Below are 21,919 nucleotides of genomic sequence, written 5' to 3' on the forward strand. Positions count from 1 at the left end.
GCAGGCGGCGCGACATTCCGGGCTAGCAGCTGACAGGCCTCTTCCCCTCAGCGCTCTGGGGCCCCGACAAGCAGGCAGGCAGGCAGGGCGCGGTGGCCGGGGACATGAGGCGGAGGCCTCGCCGGCCGGAGGAGAAAGGCGACGGCGGGCTTTAGCTAGAGGCTGCAGCGAGGCGCCATGTTCCGCCGGGCCCGCTTCAGCGTGAAGCCCAATGTCAGGCCCAGCACCGCGGCGGCGTCAGGGAGAGGCGGCGGGGGCCCAGTCCCTACCCTGGCCGTGGGCCCCGAGCCAGGCGGGGAGCAGGGCCCCGCAGCCGCCTCAGGAGACACTTCCGGAGGCGCCCAGCAGGGAGGCAGTAAAGGTGGAAGCAGGTAAGTCAGCAGGCAAGTGGAGATAACGATGGCAGTGATGATAGTAAAAAGGTATTGTCTTTGGATCAGGCCTGGGCAAACATCGACCCTCTGGGTGTTTTGGACTTTAACTCCCACCATTCCTGACAGCCTCGGGCTCCTTCCTTTTCCCCCTCAGCTGCTTAAACGGCTGAAAGAAAAGGAAAGGGCACCAGTCTTTTAAGAATTGTGGAAGTTGAAGTCCAAAAACCTGGAGGGCCTAATTTTCCGAAGCCTGGCGTAGATACACCCTCAGCCTTCTTCTGCTCACATAGTTTCATGGCTCAATGCAAAGGAATCTTTACTATCAGTCCGGCCCTTTCAGTATACAGTGTTCCCTCACTTATTGCAGGGGTTAGGTTCCAGGACCACCCTCAATAAATGAAAATCCGCGAAGTAGGGATGCTATATTTATTTTAATATTTATACATTATTTTAGTAGTTATACACTATTTTAAGTCTTTATCAACCAATTGTGTGTTGATAAATCGCTTCCTTCTCCTCCTGTTGCTGCTTGGGCTCCTTTTCTCTCCCTTTGGCTTCTCCTTCCTCCCTTCCTTAGGCTGTAAATTGTAATTTTTTATGATTTATAATTGTCTTTTAGAGTTTATTGAAAGCCCATGCTCCGCCCTCTCAGTTCTGAACATGCCCATTGTGTTCGCCTATTGGTTGCTGTTGTTGATGGTTTATGTTTTTATGATGATTTATGCGTGTTTTAAATTATTGTAATGCCACATATTTTATGTCGTTAGATTTTAATTTTGTTTTACTGGGCTTGGTTCCCGTGTAAGCCGCCCCGAGTCCCTTCGGGGAGATGGGGCAGGATATAAGAATATTGATAAGTTTCACCATTGAATAAAACTGCTCCTTTGTGCTTCTGTTTCTTCTTCCCACAAAGTCATTGGTGATTTTAAGGACTCAGCCATATAACCCAGGGCCCTTCCACACAACCATATACAGTGTTCCTTCACTACTTCACGAATTCACTGTTTCGTGGTTTTTCAATAAACTCTAAAAGACTATTATAAATAATAAAAATTACAATTTACAGCCTAAGGAAGGGAGGAAGAAGAAGCCAAAGAGAGAGAAAAGGAGCCCAAGCAACAACAGAAGGAGAAGGAGGTGATTTATCAACACACGAGTGGTTGATAAAGACTTAAAATAGTGTATAACTACTACAATAATGTATAAATATTAAAATAAATATAGTGTCCCTACTTTGTGGATTTTCACTTACTGTGGGTGGTCCTGGAACCTAACCCCAGCGATAAGTGAGGGAACACTGTATCCCAGAATATCAAGGCAGATAATCCACAATATCTGCTTTAAACTCGGTTATCTGAGTCCACACTGCCATATAACCCAGTTCAAAGAAGGTAATGTGGAATTTTATTCAGCTGTTTGGAAGGGGCCTAAGTTTGGTTCTTTCAGAAAGACCCTGGAGCACAAAAGCTTGGGATTTACTAGTGAGAACTGGTTCATACCTGCATGCCCAGTACTAGGAGCCCTGTGTGTGTGAAAAAAGCATTGAGAGTGGGAGTTCCTTATTCCCTGGAAGGGAATGGTGTGTGTATCTAGTAACTAGTGACGTATTTATATGTCAGAAACAACTATATATCTTTTGATGTTGTTGTTGTTTTTAAACTTTCTGCAGTCCCCAATTTAACCAGCATGGTTTTGAGCCACATTCAGAGTTAAGGTTGAAGATCTAGTGATTCTGGTTGTTGATAATGGAGAGGAAACAATTGACATTGTTATACAGTATTTAGCATTAGTTGTGCTGTGAATGTTTTGCTTTGTCCTGTATGTTTATGGAAATAGTTTGCTTTCTTTGGTTAGTTGTGGGGAGAAAGAATAAGGAAAAACACTGCTAGTTGGTCTGTTAGATCTGATGGTGGTACGGTTATAATCCAGTTATATCAAAACCTTCAATGCTAGATTATATCTCATAGAAATAGAGGGTTGGAAGGCATGCCAGGGGTCATCTAGTCCAAAACCTCCAGGTGTAGAAAGTCATAATAAAGCATTGCTGACAGGTGGCTGTCTAAGCTCTGTTAAAAGAAAACCTATAATGAAGGACAGTTGAACAACTGCTCTCATAGTTCTCAGCCAGCTAGTGGACGACTGTAACCATCACTAATGCTTAGCTGGAATCTCCCTTATACTGTAGTTTGAACCCATCAGTTTGGGTCATGTCCTCCTATGCAGCAGTAAAGAAGTATGCTGTTTCTTTCATGTGACAACCTTTCATGTATTTGAAGATGACTATCATGATGCCTCAGTTATTGTGTCCCAGTTGTACATCGTGTTAAAAGTACACACGTCATAAATGTGTGCTATGTTGTTTAGTTGTATGAGCATATTACAAGCATTTGGCCATAAACTGCGTACACCGGTACGTCTGCTAACTGGAATAATTTAGCATGCTTTGTACAGTGCTGACACATGCAGTAGGGTCACATTTCCCAAGATCTGGATCACTAGCTTTCCATTTGCAGTTTACAGTTCTTTTAGCCACTGAAAGTGCATACATACTGAATCACCTCTTCCACAACATTAATATTGTTGCTGTTGTTAATTTCTGTCTAGCTGACTTCAACTAATATCTACCCAATTAATGAGAGATCTCTAGATCATCCTATCTCAAACAGCCCTGCTCTGCTCTTGCAGATTTAGGACTGTGGGTGCCATGATTGGGGCTGTCCATCTGTATTGTGGTATTCCCCCTTTCCTCCTACTGTTATTGTTATAATATTATTTCAAGGCATTTCAGATTAATGGCGATGATAACCCTATCATGGGCTTTTTCTAGACAAGATTTGTTCAGAGGTGTTTTTCATTTAACTTCTTCTGAGGCTTAGAGAAGGTGACTTGGCCTAGGTCACTACTGGGTTTGCATGGCTGAACAGGCATTAAAAACCCTGGTCTCTAATCTTGTAACCTGACACAAACCACTACACCACACTGACTTGCCTTCTACCTTAAAGGTAAAGGTTTCCCCTTGACATTAAGTTTAGTCAAGTCCGACTCTGGAGGTGGTGCTCATCTCCATTTCTAAGCCAAAGAGCCAGCATTGTTTGTAGACACCTCCTAGGTCATGTGGCCAGCATGACTGCATGGAGCGCCATCACCTTCCTGCCAAAGTGGCAACTATTGATCCACTCACATTTGCATGTTTTCAAACTGCTAGGTTGGTAGAAGTTGGGGCTAACAATGGGAGCTTACCCTATCCTGCGGATTCAAACTGCCGACCTTCTGGTTGATAAAAACAGTATAAAATATCAAAATTGACCCTAATAAAATATTAAACATTATTAAACATCACACAAAATAGCATCATATATCACACAGTTGTAGAACTTTGTGCATCATTTTGCTTGCACAGGAAATTAATATACTAGTAGGTCTCCCATTATCATGATCCCTGGTTTCCTCTTTCTTGGGGATTGGAATATTAGTGAAAGAACTGCACAATCTGTTAGTCATTCTCCCCCCCCCCCCACACACACACACATTAAAGCAGCTCTATTGGTATGACCTCTGTTCCTAGTGATTTATTTCTCCCAAGTGCTCAATGGTTGGTTTAATGTTCTTCTTTAGCCTTACTCTACTGTTTTGATATTAGTAGTTCATGATTTTTGCCACAGTCAGCTCCTAGTCTTGTATTTGTAGAGTCATGGGAGCTTCTTCATCTTCTGCTTCAAATTATATAGTCTATTTGATTTCTACATTGTCAATAAGCTGACGTACATGTATCTCTTTGGTTGTATAACATATGTTTATGTGATAAACAAAATGTTGGGTCTTGTGAAATTTAGTCGCTTTTCTTCTTCATTTCTAGATCCTAGGCTAACTTTCTTTAAGTCCTTGATTCTACTGTTTTATACTTCTGTATTCCAGTCATCTGTGATTAACATTATATTACATATGCTGAAAAGTAATTTAATTCATCGCAAAACTATCAAGGTCCTCAGTAAATTGAATGTAAAAAAGCTAAATGTTTCCCAGTGTATTTAAAATTGAGACGAAATCTATAACATTGAGTTGTATTGTAGTTTTAGATAAGTGCAATGTATTTAATGGATGTATGTGAAATTGTCTCAGCTCTCAAATTAATTATGCTGTATATAGAAATAAACATCTAGAATAGAACTTTTTGGTTTACATAAATGCTTTGCTAAGGTTTTAACTGTAGTCTTTTTCTTTTAATATTTTTTTCTGTCAGTGAGACTACAATTATATTTACATGTATTTACATTTTACACTTAAAGTTAGCTGGAAGTAAGTCCCCATTCATTCAGTGGAATTTATGTAATAGTTGAGGTGCACAGTGTTACAGTATAAGGCTAGAACAACATTGAGGAGATTGGTTGCATTTTAAAGCCCACAATTCAATTCCTTTACTGATTTGTTTTTACTGTTGCATCATTACGTCAAGAAATGTATTTTTGGCCTGCTAAACATCTCATAGAAGACCTTAATATTAATCTAGTAAATATGCTGCTATTTATTGTGATTGTGATTTATTGTGATGTAGGAATATATTCAATAACAAATTATTAGATTGTTAACAGTGAACTGTATGGACTTAAGCTTCTGAAGCTGACATTGTCCTATATTCAGTCAAATGTAAAATGCTAGTTTATTTGTTGGATAAATTGTGATGTGTAAAAAGGTCAGGTCTAACATTGCATGATTGAATTTACAAGTTCATTCATTTCTTTTTAAAACAGCTATACAATTTTCTTAAAATACTCATAACAGATGTTGTTCTCTTGGAATTTTGCAGAGATGAAAAAACCAGTAAAGATGGAGATTGTAGTAAACGTGCAGAGGCCCTTCTCCAGAGAAGAAAACGACTCTCAACTGTGCCCAATCTTGCTAAACCAAGAGTTACATCTGCAGCTACACAAGGTGCTGTCAATCCGGTATCAAAACATTCTACAAAACAATTACCTCATTCTTCTATCCTTGGAAGCTCTGTGATTCATAAGGAGACTTCTTCTGAAAAGGTTAATGTGGAAATTTCACCAAAGTCTCCAGCCTTGCCTGAAAAGAAAACACCTGTTCCCCAAGTACCACAGTTTTCTCCTTTAAAAAAATCTGCCAGTAAAGAACCAAATACTTGTGTAACTGTCCAAAGAAGTGATGAAGCACTTCAGAAGAATACACTGTCACCCCTCAAGGAGAGACCCACACAGGAAAAATTAATTCAAGATGAAACTGCCCATTCAAAATCTAATCCAGAAAAAGATAAAAATAGGTGTTCAGAACGTGAGAAAATAATAAAAAGTCAGACGTTGCGAAAGATGCTCAAGGAAGAGTTGAAGAAAGAAAAGGTATATAATATTTTTGTGATAGTGCTATAAGGACAATGTGGGAGGGAACAGAAAGAACTAATGACCAGACTAAGTCAGATCCTTGGCCCCATTTAGGTCATATTGTCTTTCAGCAACTCATTAGGATTTCAGACAGGAGATTTTTCAAATCTTATCTGGAAATGGCAGGAATGGTATCTTTTGGATAGTAATGGGATATGGTGGATCTATAAAAGGGTATAGCTTCTTGTTATGAGAATGTAATGGTGCACTACAGAATGTACTTTGCTGAGGGCTTTTAGTTTATAAAGGTAAAGGTTGTGCAGTCTTCGGCAGCATTACATTTTGTATCAGTCTACAGGTTTAACGTTTTAATATCAAAGATCTACCAGTATGTAGATCTGAATCTAATAGTGATCATAGGTTTGAGCATGCTAGTAAATGCCTCAGTGATCTGCAGTGGATTGGCAAATATTTTGTATTCCTAATTGAACAACAGGAGAGACAAAATATGCTACTCCCTCAACTTAATGTTGCTGAAGTGAAGTAAGCTTGGGGTAATCAGGGTTTGATTTATATATGGAAATACTGTGGACTCTTATCAGTTATGGTACAAATTTTTAATGTACCTATGATGGTTTGATTTAGAGTTTCACAAAGTAATCTTGGGGCACAAAGGTTGTTTTGTGTTCTCAACTCCCCCACCTCTCGACTGTTCTTTCTCCTGGAAATTCCAAAACTTGCTAACTAGATTGTAAATAAGAGACATCCTCCCTGCTAAGATTTAAAATAAATATCTACATTAAGCTCCTTGCTAAAATCAGTAGAAGTGCTCCAGCCACTTCTAGTTATATGTTGTTTGCATTTTGTGGTAGTCAGTGCAGTCCTGACAGCATTGCAGATCAGAAATCTCCCCTGCTCCCATCTGCCCAACAGTGCCTACCTCTTAAACTCTGAAAAGGATCCAATATTTCTAAATATGGATATGTATTATTATGTAAATAATTTGTACTTTTTCTTATCTTATTAATATAATATTATTATATCCAGTACCATTCGGCCATTTTTGCTGGGTGCTTACTCTTATTTATGCTGACATAGAAATAGGATTGGCTGAATTTATTGTGACTTGCTCCTAGTGTGTGTGTACAACTTTAGCACTGGTCATCATGGCCTTTCTTCATGTTCTTGACTAGGTACAAAGCGATATGATCTGAAATAGTTTTATGAGTGTTTACTTTAACCCTAAGCATAGATGTCATTGCCTTTCAACAGATTTCATAAGAGCTTAAAACAGTGATTGTAATGCGCTCTGAAGGAGGCTGCCCTGAAAGTAATCAGTGAAAAATGTAATGGCCAGGCTATTGTTTTTAATCTGTCTTTAAGTCTGAACTGCTTTTAAAGATTTTAGTACAATCCCAATGTTACGTAGTACACCTTTGTGTATTTCTTCAAGAATATGACTTGGCAAATTGAATTTGAAGTAACCAATTCTGTGGAAAGTTGTTTAAAACTAAAAACTCTTAACAGACAAATTACTAAGGAATATTAAAATTTTTGTCTAGGAACAACGGAAATATAAATCGACAGTAATTGAAAAGAATGCACCAGAAGATCGTTCAAAAATGATTATGAGAGACTTCATATACTATCTTCCAGAAAACAATCCTATGAAGCAAGTATACATCTCCATTTTGATTATAATATCAATCTATTTCTTAAACTACTTTGTCTGTATTCTGTCCATTCCCCCAATGCCAAGGATGCCAAGAAAATCCTGTGATAGCATCCTCAAACTGCGGTCCTCTAGCTGTTTAGGTTTTCAACTCCCAGAATTCCTGACCATTGAACAACCTGACTAGAGCTTTTGGGAGTTAGAAGCGCAAACATCTGAAGGGCTGGAGTTTGAGGATGCATGCCTTAGGGTTGCCAAAGGTCAGAAATTAATTGGAGGCACATAACAACATCTGAAAAAGGATAGATTGATCATTGCAAAACAAATAATAATAAGTTTCTGTATGCATCTTCTACATTTTCCTGTTTCCCTGATCATATTTGTGTTTGGTGTCACCCTTAATGAATTTTCTCAGCTCCAAATATCCTTTCCTGTTTTTTTTTTACTACTCCGAAGATTTATGTAACTGTTTCTCAGACCAATCATTGGGATAGTGATTCAAAGTTTGATTGAACTTACCCACTGGGATGATTCTAAGCTATCTAGATGTTGGTACTTTATATTTACTGTTTGAAGGCAGGACTTTGTTATATTTAAAGTTAGAAAAGGAAATTTCCAGTCTACTTAATCCGTCATGTGAGCTGTGCCAAGCCAGCCCACAAAAGGTCTGATTTCCTTCCCCTCCTTAAAATGAATTCCATCCTCTTCCCTACTTATCAGGAAAAGAATAAGAAAGAAAAAAACACCCTTAAAATTAACTTCTGGGAAGGGCTGGAGTAAACAAGGAATTCCCCTCTGATGCTCAATGGAAATAAACAAGATGAATTTCTATTCTTCCTGAATGGAGGATGCAGGAAGTGAAAATTCTTAGATCCCAGCACTACCCGCTGGAATGCTCCTGCAGTTGGAGCTTGGCTGTGTGTTCAGTTTTTCTTCTCCCTTTCTCCTATATATGGAAATAAAGGAGGAAGTAAGCCCACTTGGGCACCACCTGAAGATCAGGCTGAGCTCTCTAGATGAAATGTGACCAGCTTTCCAAATGTTCATATCTGTGCTTCCTGTCTTGTGCTCCCTCACACAGGGAAGATAAGGGAGCAATACTGGGTTCCTGGCTCTAATGCTACCTGCAGTTGCATGTTAATTACTATTATGTAGTTAACGGCGTAGGTGTCAATATAGAAGTGCATCTCTATGTAATCACCTATATTAAAAGCTTTTAGTATTTAACAGTACAGGTGAACTATGAGTAGAACCAGGCGTTGTTGAGGCAATTTGTCTGCTGAGAAATGTAGGAGATGTTGAAAAGAGACAAGGCCATAGTGTATTGAAAAAATGAGAGATTGTTTTTTTGTTTAAAATAGTTCAACACCTTTTTTGCCTGTAAATATTTTCATGGCTCTTTTCATGCAAATGCAACTTAAAAAAAACCTCTGTTATTTTTCAACACCTTGAGACTTTGTCTCTTCTCCCCATCTCCTCTAGTAGGTTTTACCAGCCCTCTTTGCTGTTTGCTATGAAATGTAGACCAAATTTTAAAATATATATTTAAAATTAAATAACGAAATTGAAAAACGTGTTTTTGTATCTCCTAGGTCTTCATTGGTGCAAGAAAGGAGATCAGAAAAGACTTCTACAGTGACCCAAGCAAAAGAGTAATATTTTCCCCCTCTTTTTGGTGGGAGTAGAATTAGTGATATGTTGAGCAATTCATTTAAAGAGATTTGTAAGAAAAATATTTGTTTAATTGTCATAGAATTGTAATTTTCTTTTTTACTTAACCATTAATACTGAGGGTAATTAACAGTATACCAACTGTTTTATGTCTTTGAGACTGTGATAAATCCTAATTCTAGAGCAGGACTCCAGTCTAGTGTTTAGCTTCTGATTTAAGTGCTGGATTAGAAATGCTCCTGGCTTAGTATGGAAATAACACCGTAACCATTGGTCAGAGTAATTAAGTCTAGGAAGTAAAGAGCTGGGAGAGATTTAGCATTCAATCTTATGCCTAGTTCTTTAGTTATAACAAATAAAAAATAGCCCTTACATCTTTATTCGCCCTCAATATCTAATTTGCTTTAGTGATATAATGTAATAAGGCTCATCTGTATATTCATTATACAGGTATTGATGTAAATATTTCCTTACAGTGTAGAGTAAAGGTAAAACATAATATAGGATCTGTACAGTTCAAATGCTTACTTCAAATAGAAAAGTCTAGCCCTCTAAAAGAAAAAGCACAATAGCATTAGTCACTGTTTTAATAGCACTGGTGAAAGTAATTTGGATTGTAGACAGTGCAGAATCAATTATATTAAGGAAATATGGAATAAGTTCTTATGGAATAAGTTCTCCCTTGCTCGATTATCTTTCTAAATTTCAGGCCTGAGGAAAAAATAGTTGCTGATAATGAAGATGAAGATGAGGAAGATGAAGACACTGGCGCTGGAGAGGAAGATGGCCCCCTTTTAGTCCCTCGAGTGAAAGTTGCAGAAGATGGTTCAATTATTCTAGATGAAGAAAGGTTAGATTTTGAAAACTGATGTCTGCTGCAGAAAGAAGCTAAACATTTATTGAATTGCTCAGTCCTGACTTAAAATACTTTGCTATTTGTGGCAAAGCCTTCTCCCAATAAGGGAAAACAGTGATATCATTTACACCAGTGTTTCTGTCTCTTGCCTTCCTTTCCAAACATGATATCATGCATATATTGGGTTTCTTCAAATTATTACACGTGGTTAGTAAATGGAGCATTCATATTCTTGTTAGCATAGAAGGACAATATTGGGTACATCTACACTGTAGATTTCATGCAGTTTGATACTACTTTAACTGGCATGGCTCAAAGTTATGAAATCATGGGTGTTGTAATGTTACAAGGTCTTTAGGCTTCTCTGCCAAAGAGTTTAGTGCCTCACTAAACTTGAACTCCCAGAATTCCCTAGCATTTAGCTATGGCAGTTAAAGTGATGTCAGACTGTAATAATTCTACAGTTTAGATGCCCTCCATGTCTATATTGAAGTTCTAAAAATGCAGATAATGATGAAAAAATCATTATTGTAATCTTAATAGAAAATGAGTTTCCTTCCTATTAATTTATCTTCAGAGATAATTAAAGTTGCTTGCTCTGTCTTTTATATTTGACTATCCCCCAATTTTGCATTTAGTTTAACGGTAGAAGTTTTGAGGACAAAAGGACAATGTGTGGTGGAAGAAAATGATCCCATCTTTGAGCGTGGTTCTACAACAACTTACTCCAGTTTTCGGAAAAGCTATTATACCAAGCCATGGTCAGAAAAAGGTAGGTGCAGCTTGATGAAGTATGTATAATGTTTAGTGATCATGTTTCAGTTTGATTTTTGCAGAGCTGAACACTTGGATATAGGGTATACAGGATCTGGGCTTGCTAGGTTTAAGGCATACTCACTGGCCTAAGTGAGTGGGAAGAGAGTTGTTTTCATCCATTTCTTATTTATGTGTTTGTGCACAATTACTGATTGTGCAAGTTTATGCAACCATTATTTTTCACAAGTTAGTAAGATACAAATAGCAAGAAATTTGGTAATTGGTTAACACTTTACTGTTTTGTATGCCTATAGTCAACTCTTTTCTGCCCCGTTATAAATAGCTGGGTCCTTTTTACAAAGTTAATCAGTAGATTTAAAACTTTGAATTTTCCAACTGCTCTATACATAACAAGATCTAGGATTAACGTTTTGCTTCTCCAGTTTCAGTGTGTGCCTCTAGAGAGCTGTAGTTTAATTCTACAACCTTTATTTAATCTTTGTAATGGTCCATGACCACCATTGTTCTATAGTCTGACTTGAAAGAGCAGCATGAAAACTTTCCATCCAGATTAGAGGCAACATAATTATACAGCCACTTTTCATTTAACACATTTTAGTAGCTAGACTTTCTTCTGAAACTTGAAATAATGGAAATACAAGATTCACTGAATTTTATATCTAGCCAATTCTTATTAAAATGCACAGGAAAATATAATAAGGAGTGGTACTGCTATTATACTAACAAAGTGATTGATTGATTGATGATTGCAAAAGATCACAGGTTTAATGCCTTAAATATTCGGGCAGAGCTAGTGCTATATAGCGTAATACTCTAGGTATTGTTGGACTTCAATTCCCACCATGCCTCACTATTGTTGTCATAGTGGGAACTTGTAATTTGGAAATATGTAATTGACAGATAATTCCTATTCCTGCTGTAGGTATTAATCTGACTTAACCAGGCAGCTTCATAATGTGAAATACCCATTTTGTTGTAATATATAAATATAGATGTCTTTATACCAGTCATGGGCAAACTTTGGCCCTCTAGGTGTTTTGGACTTCAACTCCCTCAATTCCTAACTGGCTATTAGGAATTGTGGGAGCTGAAGTCCAAAACACCTGGAGGGTTGAAGTTTGCCCATGCCTGCTTTATACTCTGTTATATATATATTCCTTATGAGGTTAACATTAATACAGTAGAGTCTCGCTTATCCAACATAAACAGGCTGGCAGAACGTTGGATAAGCAAAAATGTTGGATAATAAGGAGGGATTAAGGAAAACCTTATTAAACATCAAATTATGTTATGATTTTACAAATTAAGCACCAAAACATCATGTTATACAACAAATTTGACAGAAAAAGCAGTTCAATATATGGTAACGTTATGTAGTAATCATTGTATTTACAAATTTGGCACCAAAACATCACTATGTATTGAAAACATTGACTACAAAAACACTGACTACTAAAAATTGACTACAAATAAAGATAGAATTGCTGCCTAGAGAAACAGCTGTGGATCTGGGTGGGAGGCAGACTGTGTTGGATAATACAGAACATTGGATGAACAAAGGTTGGATAAGCGAGACTCTACCTGTGTACTCTGAATAGTGATCATTTTTAAAATGTGTGGTTTCTTTTCCTTACAGAAACAGATATGTTCTTCTTAGCTATAAGCATGGTAGGAACAGACTTTTCATTGATCAGTCAGCTTTTTCCTCACAGAGCAAGAACAGAGATAAAGGTAAACATTTTGGAATTACAAAATCAGTATTTGGTTTGTGCATGCAATATTGTTCAGTATTAGAAGACATAATTGGAATTATATTTACTTCTAATATTAACCAGTTATCAAAGCATGTATTGTGTCAACATCGCTTTGCAAGAATGCTAGTCTTTATGAACCTCAGTTGCTATGCTTATTTCTTCTCTCTTTGCCATTACTGGCTTGGGCTAATGGTTGGACTCAATAGCCCATAAGGCCCCCCTCCAGCTCTTTAATTCTAGTCTGACAGCACATCTAAGCTAAGGTTAATAGTGCAAACCTCATTGTATCTAGCCAAAATGTTAATCTCTCTAAGTTTAGCGCAGCTTACTCCCAATATAAAGTATACAGTGAGTACAGTATACAGTTGCAACCATAATAAATGAACTTAGAGTATGATCTTAATTTTCTCAAATAAACTTTGCACACTGTGCAAGATTGATCGACATGGGAACCTGTGCTCATCCCTTTCCTCACTTGCTTGAATATCGCAAAGTGTTTCTTACTCTCCAACAAAAGGCAGTGATTGTTTCTTCTGATGAAATTATTTGCTTAGTATAAATGCATATTTTGTCCCATGTATAAATTAATGTACTATATATTAGCTTCAAATCTGTTTGGAAAATAAGACATGCTTTTAAATATTTCATTTAAACTTCTAAGGGAAAGGCATCTCAGTCAAGCTTCAATATTCCATTCCTGGGTAAAACACTAGAATTTGTAGTGGCCTCCAAGCTCCAGAGGTTCCTGGATGAGCCTGATTATCTAGAACTATTTCTGTCTAGATTCAGGCTCAGTTATAAAATGACAATGGCTTTGTCACCCTAGATGACCTTCTTGAGGAAATGGACAGAGTGTGTGTCTCTAGATTCTGCTGGACCTCTCAATGGGTCACCTTGCTGAGATGGGACTTGGGGCATGGTGTTAAAGTGGCTCCATTCCCATCTGGAGGGAAAACCCCAAAAATGATGCTGGGGTTCTTCTATTTTTTTACTTAGCTATTGACCTATGCAGTTCCACAGGATTTTGTTTGGTCTTTTATATTATTTCACATTTGCATAAAACTGGTAGAAGAAGTTTACTGGAATGTTGGTTTGGTACCATTACTGTGTTGATGATATTTAATTTTCTCTTTCCTTTTAACCTCAATTCAAGGAAACAGTTTCAGTTCTAAACCAGGGGCTAAACATGATTCTAAATCAACAGTAGTAGATTGAATAAGTGCAAATAAAATTCAAGGGAGGGGGCATAGTGGCAACTAGCAGTGGGCTCCAGGAATTAACTAAGAAATGGCATTTGCTTAGTGAAAATGATCAACATGGGACAACTGTCTGTGTTTCAGAATAAATTTAAACGTGAAGAAAAAGCCAATGGATGGAGAATAGATAAAGCATTCAGTAAGTATAACTACACATTAAAGATTTTTTCATTAGAAAATAAGGTGATATTCAGCTAGGATTTAGTTGTTTACCTTAACCCCTGTGTACTAGGATAGGAAATGTTGTCCCTTAGAGTTGCATACTGTTATAATATCCATATTAAAATAAGCCTACAATGTGAATATTCCATGACATTGTCATCCATACAATCCTGTATAGTGTCTTCAAATGAAGGTCACTTGTCATAAACAAAGATTTCCTATGAACAAACAAAAAAACATGTCTGGAACAAAAAAAATCCTCATAAATTCATGCATTTTTGCCATTGGAAAACATTTTTGTTCCAGCAAATGTAACATTCCACAGTAAAGAAGAGGCATACCCCAGTTAAGCCTCTAACAGCAAGTCTCCTTTTTATAATAGCTTAGGGTTTCCGTCATCTGTCTAACTGGGAGCTTTTCAGCAGCATTAGCATTGGGAGTGTGATGAAAGAGAGTTGGAGAATTACAAAACATTTGTATTGAGTTGAAATATGTGCCTGCAATTAACAGGCCGTAAAGCTGCAGCTAGGAAGGAATGGGATTCTGCTGTGATTGCTATTGGAACTATACATGCCTGGCTACAAACAGACAAGATAAACTACAGCTACTTCTTGAATCCTTTACTGAGCTGCACAACAGAATAGAGAAAAGAGAGGATGAGCACTGGTTCCTGTATTTCTAAAAAAATTCCATAATTTTGCCTCTTCTCCAAATGAAATAAAAAGAAATCATCCCTGGATACATTTAAGATGAGGCCTTCATATAGTCTTGAAATGGTTTTCTTTACTTGTGCAATATTTACCTAATAGAATCAGAGAGAGATCTCAATTGCTATCCTGTTCCACTCCCATCCATATAGGAATAAACAATCAAAGCACTTGGGACAGGTGGCAATTCAGGCTTGATTTAAAAACCTCCAGAGAAGTAAACCTAGTTCCTTCATTTTACATGTGCATGTTACTTGTTTTGGATAAACATTTGCTGAAACATGTTGAACTGCTCTTCTTTTTCTGATGTAGGAGTCCATATTCTTTTCATGTTATTTCTACTTTTGGTATCAAATTTTCTGTTGAAATGATGAGTAAGGACATATCCAGTTTAATTGGGGTATACCAGTACTGAAACAAAAATCCTCATGGTGTTTTTAGCAAACCATGATGCAATATAGTAGAATGCTCCTTTGGGCATACAAATTTTCTTTTTTCTTTTAGTGTAAGAGGGTTAAATATAGTTCAACTTTCTTCTATATCTTGCAATGCTGCATTCACATTAAACTACAGATCCTTTGCAGATGAACTTCCGGAGGCAAAAGCATTATTAATGTATTGACAGCATCAACGATAGGAACAAATGCCTATGGAAACTGATGGCACAGAATATGTTATCCTTGAAAATGTGATGGAGTATTTGTATTTTTATGTTAAATAATAATTTTATCTCCTCCTTGACCAGAAGAGAAAAAGCCTTTTGACTTTAATTGGTTTGCAAAACTCCTTGAGAAAGTTTTAGAAAATGAAAGGAAGCAAAAGGAAAAAGATGCCAAAAGTCAGCAACAAAATGAGAAGAAATCCAATGAGAAAAAAGCACAGAAAAGGCTAAAAGGTATTTTTAAAAATACTAAAAACATATCTGAAAGTTATACCTTTCCTTTCTTATGAATCCTGCAGCTTCTGATACCTAGTAGGAGCTCTGATTTGTGTGTTGGCATGAGGGGTTAACCCATGTGTAGTGGATCGCTCCTTAAGCCTCACTGAGAATTATTGTCTTCCAGATATTCAATGTGGTCAGCAGTTGGCTACTGATATTTTGTTTGCTTCTGCTTTCATTTTAGTCTTTGTGCTACCTAGTTAAATTAATAAGTTCTTGTTAGAGTCATTTTATTAATCTAAAATAACAATGTTTACAATAAATGTATTCTTTTAATTCAGCAATCATGAGGATGTTTAATTGAAAAATTGCATATGCACTAACAGTACAACACAGTACAATGTACAATAGATAGCTCAAACAAAAAACCCATTTGAAATATAAAGATCAAAAACAATAAGTTTAAAAAACATTAAAACCCATACTTATAGAATGTCAATTTAAAATTTATACTTAAAACTGACTAGGTAAGCCTGCAAGAATAGATGGGTCTCTAATTGTGTCTTAAATTTTGACATCTCATTTAGCTGTCAAATTTCTTCCAGGAGGTCATACTATTATCTTGGGGTGGCCAATGAAAAGGTCCTCTGGATGACGACTGCCAGTTTGTTTCTGGCTGGTTGCACTAAATGTTCCCCAGAGGACCTAAGTATTTGGGGCAGATTATATGGTAGAAGGCAATCTTGTAGGTAACCTGGACCTAAACCATGCCGGGCTTTAAAGGTCAAAACCAACACTTTGTACTGTGCCCAGAAGCTAATTGGCAACCAGTGGAGTGACTTTAACATGGGTGTAATATGTTCACTCCTAGATGTTCCTGTATCTAGTCTAGCTGTTGTGTGTTGAACTAAGTTGAGTTTTTTTTTAACTTGATACAGAAGTAGCCCAATGGGAATTCAGAACTCATTCCAGAAGTCCAACCTTGAGGTTACCAGTGCATGCACTACTATTTTTAGGTCTTCCGATTCTAGGAAGGGCTGCAGCTGGTAGTAAGCCAAAACTGATAGTAAGCACTCCCGACTGTTGCATCTTTCTGGGCTAACTTTTGGAGAGATGGATCCAGGAGCACTTTAGAGCTCCAAACACAGTTTTTTAGGGGGAGTGTAACTCCTCTAAAAGTGATTTACACAATCCAGCCCAGTTAATAGTAAGCATCTCCATCTTGTCTGGATTCCATTTTAATTTATTTTTCTTCATCCAGCTCATTAACTCTTCCAGACATTCATTTGGAGGAGACACACTATCCTTAGCAGAGGTTGTTTTTAAAAACATGAAGAAATATATCTAGGTGCCATTGGTGTATTGATGCCCCTGGATGATTTCTTCCAACAGTTTCATGTAGATGTTAAAATACAATGAGAATAGAGTGGCACCTTTTGGCATGACACAGGTAGAGAGAAGATAGCTAAATCAATATGGGTGTGAGTAGGAAGACCAGAAAGTTTACGTGGACCCTTATTTTGTGCATGTATTATTTATTTATTATATTTATATACCGCTCTTCTCCCCCTGGGGGCCCCTGAATCCTATCATTTTTTAAAAATACTTTTTACCAAAGCTTTGAATATACAGTAGAATCATAGAGTTGGAAGAGACCTCATGGGCCATCCAGTCCAACCCACTTATAACCCCCTTATCTACAGATTCAATATACATGGTTTTATTTTTATAGCTAAAGTTGTGAATGGACAACCCAGCTATGGTCCAGAGAATTTCCAGATTTCTGACACAGAAATGGAGGTGGATGCTGAGACAGCTGAAAAGGAGAATGAAGTTTTGGAACAGGCAGAGGGACAAACAGTGACTGAATCAGTGGTTACAAAAAAGAAAAGGAAAAGGAAGAAAAAAGATTCTGAACACGAGACAGACAATCCTCTTGAAGAGAGAACCACCTCTGAAGAAATGGCTGAAGGAGAAAGATTAAGAAAAAAAAGTAAGGATATAAGTAATTGCTGCTATTTTATGTTGCTGAGATAATAAAAAGGATTTTGTTTATTTTACTCTGGGGTGTAAAACATTTATTACAGTTATAATTCCATCAAAGGGTGTATCTCTCCTGAGGAAAATAGCAGTATGGAAATTGAAGCAACCTTTGTTGATCAGCCTCCACTGACATCCTGTCCACTATTTCAGAAAGTATCTCAGTTGTTTGAAGCAAATTGTGAAGGGGCATAAGCGAGTGCGTAGACAGTGGGAAAGTGCAAAAGATTGTACTCGTCTCTTATCCATAGCCAATTGGATCTTTTTCCCTGTGTAACATTCGTGTTCAATACAACCCATTGGTTGATGTAAAATAAAGACCAAAAAAATAACATTATAAGTCAAGAAAAGTTAAGGCTTATTTATATCCATGGATTTTGTAGCACCTTTGTGATTCACTGAGATAAAGAAAGTGGCATCATAAGCTTTCATAGACTAAAACCCATTTTGTCAGATGTATTGGCATTAGCATTTTTGTAGATTTCAGTTTAGGAAAGACTTTGCCACCAACTTCTTTTTCTCATTTAGTTTCAGATGTGCTGATCCTTCATATGCTGATCCAGACTAATATAGCTATCTCTGTGAGACCTGTTTAGTTCATGTGATCAGCAGCTATACAGCATTCATCTTGCATATGGGAATTGAACTTGTAAAAAAAAACTATGTGTAAAAATATTTTGATCTGTAGTTTACATCTAAGTGGTAAAGCAGTGCACCAAGTACAAAGTAGCTGCATGGAATGACATCTTGCGGAAACGTACTCATAGCGCATGGGGTGCAGACCCAAAATTAATAACATCAGGCCTGGCCTGGTCTTATAGAATTGTTAAGTATGCCTGCCCCGTCTGGCATAAATTTGCCCATGTGAATCAGGTGAATATAGCAATGAATGAAACATGTAGAATAATCACAGGATGTCTTAAACTTACACCTGCAGATAGATTTTATAAGCTAGCGGGCATTGCCTTCCCTGATGTGTGATGGGAAGTTGCTGCCAATCGCGAGCGAAATAAGGTTGAACACTGAAAACCACCCACTATATGGCTATCAGCCCCCTCCCACCCCAAGGGTGTTTCCCAAGTTACGAACAAGATAGGTTCTGAAGGATATCAATCACTTTGGATAGCATAGGTGTTTGTTTTGCTATCTGTGCCCTGTTCAGAAGATTTCACTTGTTTCTGTTTCTTTGACAAATGGATTTTGAAAAGTTTGGCTTGTTGTGAAGACACCTTTTCCCTCTGATAACTCTTTCAGGAGTGAATTTCCCTTCCTAGAAGTAGATCATCTTACCTCCATTCTTAATTATGAGTCTTTTGTAAGTCTGATGTTTGTAACTCGGTTACTGACTTTATTTGACGTGTTGCTTCTACAGTGAAATTTTACATAATATTTCAATGTGTCTAGCCCTGTTCCCTTTATACTGTTCATTCACAAATCATCCCATTCAGCTGATGTCCTTAATTAATTAATTAATTAATTAAAACCCTCCATCTTGCTTTTCCTAACTGCTTTACTGCTTTTTGCTTAACATAGCTTGGGAAAAAGAGACACACATAGGGACACACATAGACACACATAGGGAAGGCACATAGACTTCGTTGGGGGTGATGAGGTTTTAATTAATGGTTTCTTTGAATTGCTTTTGCTTTTCTCAAGGAGAACAAGACATAATGGTGGAATATTTGACAATGTGCCAAAGAAAAGGATTGTTGGGGAAGCAACCCTAATCTCAGACTTTTATGAGTAGAGGTATCTTTCACCTATGCAGGTAATGGTTTTGAGGCATTTTTTGATCTTCTGTTATCAGGTAAAAATACATCAAGCATTGAGGTTAATAGCATTAATGAAGATGATGGAGAACTGGAAGTCCCTGATCGAGTAACACCTGATGAAACACTCTCCTTGGTGGAAGACCCACAGTTCTGTGTAGTAGGTGAAGTAGCAGAGCAAGACTGCATTTACAGGTAATAACTAATATCTAGATTTTGTATTAAGACATCTCCATGTAGCTCGTCTTATATTTATCATGTATTTCCTTTGCAGGAGTCTCCTGGCATCATTCTTTTTACATCAAATAGTTACCTATGTGTAAAGCAGCCTTGAGTCCCCTTTGGGGTTGAGAAAAACGGGATATAAATGTCATAAATAAATAAATAAATTTGCCACTCAACCTACGCAGTGGATATGGGATAGTGTGTTAAGTCCAACATTAATTTCAATGTTAAATTTTCATATATTGTTGACATTTTTCCATTTTATATGAGGTTGTTGTCTTCTTGGTATGTTGAAAACCAGACATTTTCTATTTGGAATGTATAAAACAAGTTTCTTATGAGGCCTGGCTTAAAGTCATTTTCAGCAGCTGAAATTCTGCAACCTATTTCTAACTCTCACTCTAAAGGTTGGTGCAAGTCCTCGGTTTAAAGTGTTGGACTTTGAAATTGGGTCATGTATTACTATCCAACTGTTAACTGAGAAAATTAAATGAAAACTTTTTTTGTTTTCACTTCTGTATGTTACATGGGAATCTAAACAGTGGACATTTATCTTGGCAGTTGTAATGGTCAATATGTGATTTTATCTTAACAGTGCTATGTAAAAGTTAGTATAATATACTAAAAACATAACTGAATGTCTATCATTTATGAAGTTCTTTGAACAAACTCTATCTGGCTTGGCATTATTATATGAAGACACACATGAAAGTACGTCTGTGAGCGGGCTATAATATTTGATGAGAAAAGAATAATGCTTTCTTTATGTTTTTATATTTTCAGCATTCATGATAGTACATTCATAGAAGCTGAATGTAGTGAATTAGAGGTTTTGGAAAATAGTTCTGAGCACCACAATGGAAGGCCTTCAGTGTCTCCAGATACAGATAAAAATGGGTTTAAGGAAATCAGTGTTGCTCAGGTAAAGTATCTAGAAGCATTTTTAGCCTATTCACTCTCTTTACTTTGCTGTGAACAAAACTAACACTATGTGTCCAAAGGGTTCCAAAGATTTGTATGCTATTTCAACACAAACAAACATAGTCATCTGTTTGTAGTTTTCTTTTTGAACATATTTCATTTGAAAGGCTGTCATAATGAAGAGGGAGCAAGGTTTCTATTGCCCTGGAGACTAGGACTCAGAGCAATGGGTTTAAATTACAGGAAAAGAGATTGATCCTGAACATTAAGAAGAACTTCCTGATTGTAAGAGCTATTCAACAGTGGAACTCATTGCTTGGGAGTGTGGTGGAAGCTCCTTCTTTTGAGGCTTTTAAACAAAGGCTGGATGGCCATCTGCGGGGGTGCTTTGATTGTGCTTTTCCTGCATGGCAGGGGTTTGGATTACATTGCCCATGTGGTCTCTTTCAACTCTATGATTCTATTATTCATCATGAGTCAAACAATGTTGCATTTTTAGGGAACGAGAAAGACACTGCACCTGTATCTCCAGATATATTGGAGCTATCAGCTTTTGCAGTTTATTTGAACTTGATTTGATGCCAGTAATCTCCACTCACTGCTATAGTTGATGCTAGGGGCAGAACTGCATGTTTTTTTTGGTAGCTTTCTGATTTATTGGTTCCACTTTAGAGTAAGATATATCTAGCATTTTTATATATATGATACTGAACTTACATGTTTACATTATGGTACAGCTCTTGACATATGACATTAAAAGATTCTCTTTTTGTTTATTCCTGATTTCTCCTCCAGAGTGAGAATGCATGTTTCTTGCTGATCTAAACATGACAGCCCAAATAAAGGCCTCACTTTTTGAATATAGGTGGAGCTCAGTTCTTTTGAAAATGCCTTTGTTTACTGACGTGCAATCAGTTTCATGTTAAAAGACTGTTCTTTTATACAATATTACTTATCTTATTACTTATAGAGGTTTCTTCCAACTCTATGATTCTATTATTCTATCTTTTGAAAAATCAGGGCCCCAAACCCATACTGTCTGTTTTTGTTTCATAATAGAGTGATGCATTTGAGTTGGATATACTGGATGGAAATCAGAATGCTGCAGCACCAAGTCTTGATGAAGAACTAAGGTGAGCAGATTAGCTCTGCCTCTGAGTAGCACCTCTTAAGTCAAAAAAGTGCCTAGTGTTATAAATAAATAGTTAATTAGATAAATAAATGTTTAAAATACTTTCTTAAGATCACTGATTTTTTTTCTTCAAGTGGCTTCCCACATTAACTGCATTTCATTGATCAAGAATGGCCTTGCCAGATCTGCTGGTGTGTATGGCACACAGTGGACTGAATATGCTTGTCAGGACCCAGGCAGCAGAGCACCAATAACCATACACAGAGGCCAGAATCTATCTAATATCTTTATTAAGGAAATATGTAAAGTTAATAAAAGCAAGCGTATGAATTAGTCCAGGAGTAGACCTTTCAGGAAAGGTCAAAATTAGTCCAAAGAAGCAATGTC

The 21,919-nt window shown here is 37.1% G+C and overlaps 1 protein-coding gene across 1 annotated transcript in view; it reads left to right on the forward strand.

The window, feature by feature from the left end:
• bdp1 (B double prime 1, subunit of RNA polymerase III transcription initiation factor IIIB) overlaps nucleotides 1-21,919 on the forward strand; it is a 61,642-nt gene continuing 39,723 nt past the window's right edge. Inside the window, exons 1-13 of the mRNA XM_008102973.3 lie at nucleotides 1-371; nucleotides 5,179-5,728; nucleotides 7,273-7,382; nucleotides 8,975-9,034; nucleotides 9,763-9,903; nucleotides 10,548-10,681; nucleotides 12,323-12,417; nucleotides 13,781-13,835; nucleotides 15,311-15,460; nucleotides 17,178-17,438; nucleotides 19,293-19,449; nucleotides 20,263-20,401; nucleotides 21,460-21,533. Coding sequence (XP_008101180.2) covers nucleotides 178-371; nucleotides 5,179-5,728; nucleotides 7,273-7,382; nucleotides 8,975-9,034; nucleotides 9,763-9,903; nucleotides 10,548-10,681; nucleotides 12,323-12,417; nucleotides 13,781-13,835; nucleotides 15,311-15,460; nucleotides 17,178-17,438; nucleotides 19,293-19,449; nucleotides 20,263-20,401; nucleotides 21,460-21,533 — 2,120 coding nt within the window. The 5' untranslated portion in view covers nucleotides 1-177. The remainder of the gene's footprint in view (nucleotides 372-5,178; nucleotides 5,729-7,272; nucleotides 7,383-8,974; nucleotides 9,035-9,762; nucleotides 9,904-10,547; nucleotides 10,682-12,322; nucleotides 12,418-13,780; nucleotides 13,836-15,310; nucleotides 15,461-17,177; nucleotides 17,439-19,292; nucleotides 19,450-20,262; nucleotides 20,402-21,459; nucleotides 21,534-21,919) is intronic.

The sequence above is a fragment of the Anolis carolinensis genome, chromosome 2, assembly GCF_035594765.1.
Source record: "Anolis carolinensis isolate JA03-04 chromosome 2, rAnoCar3.1.pri, whole genome shotgun sequence".
Lineage (NCBI taxonomy): Eukaryota > Metazoa > Chordata > Lepidosauria > Squamata > Dactyloidae > Anolis > Anolis carolinensis.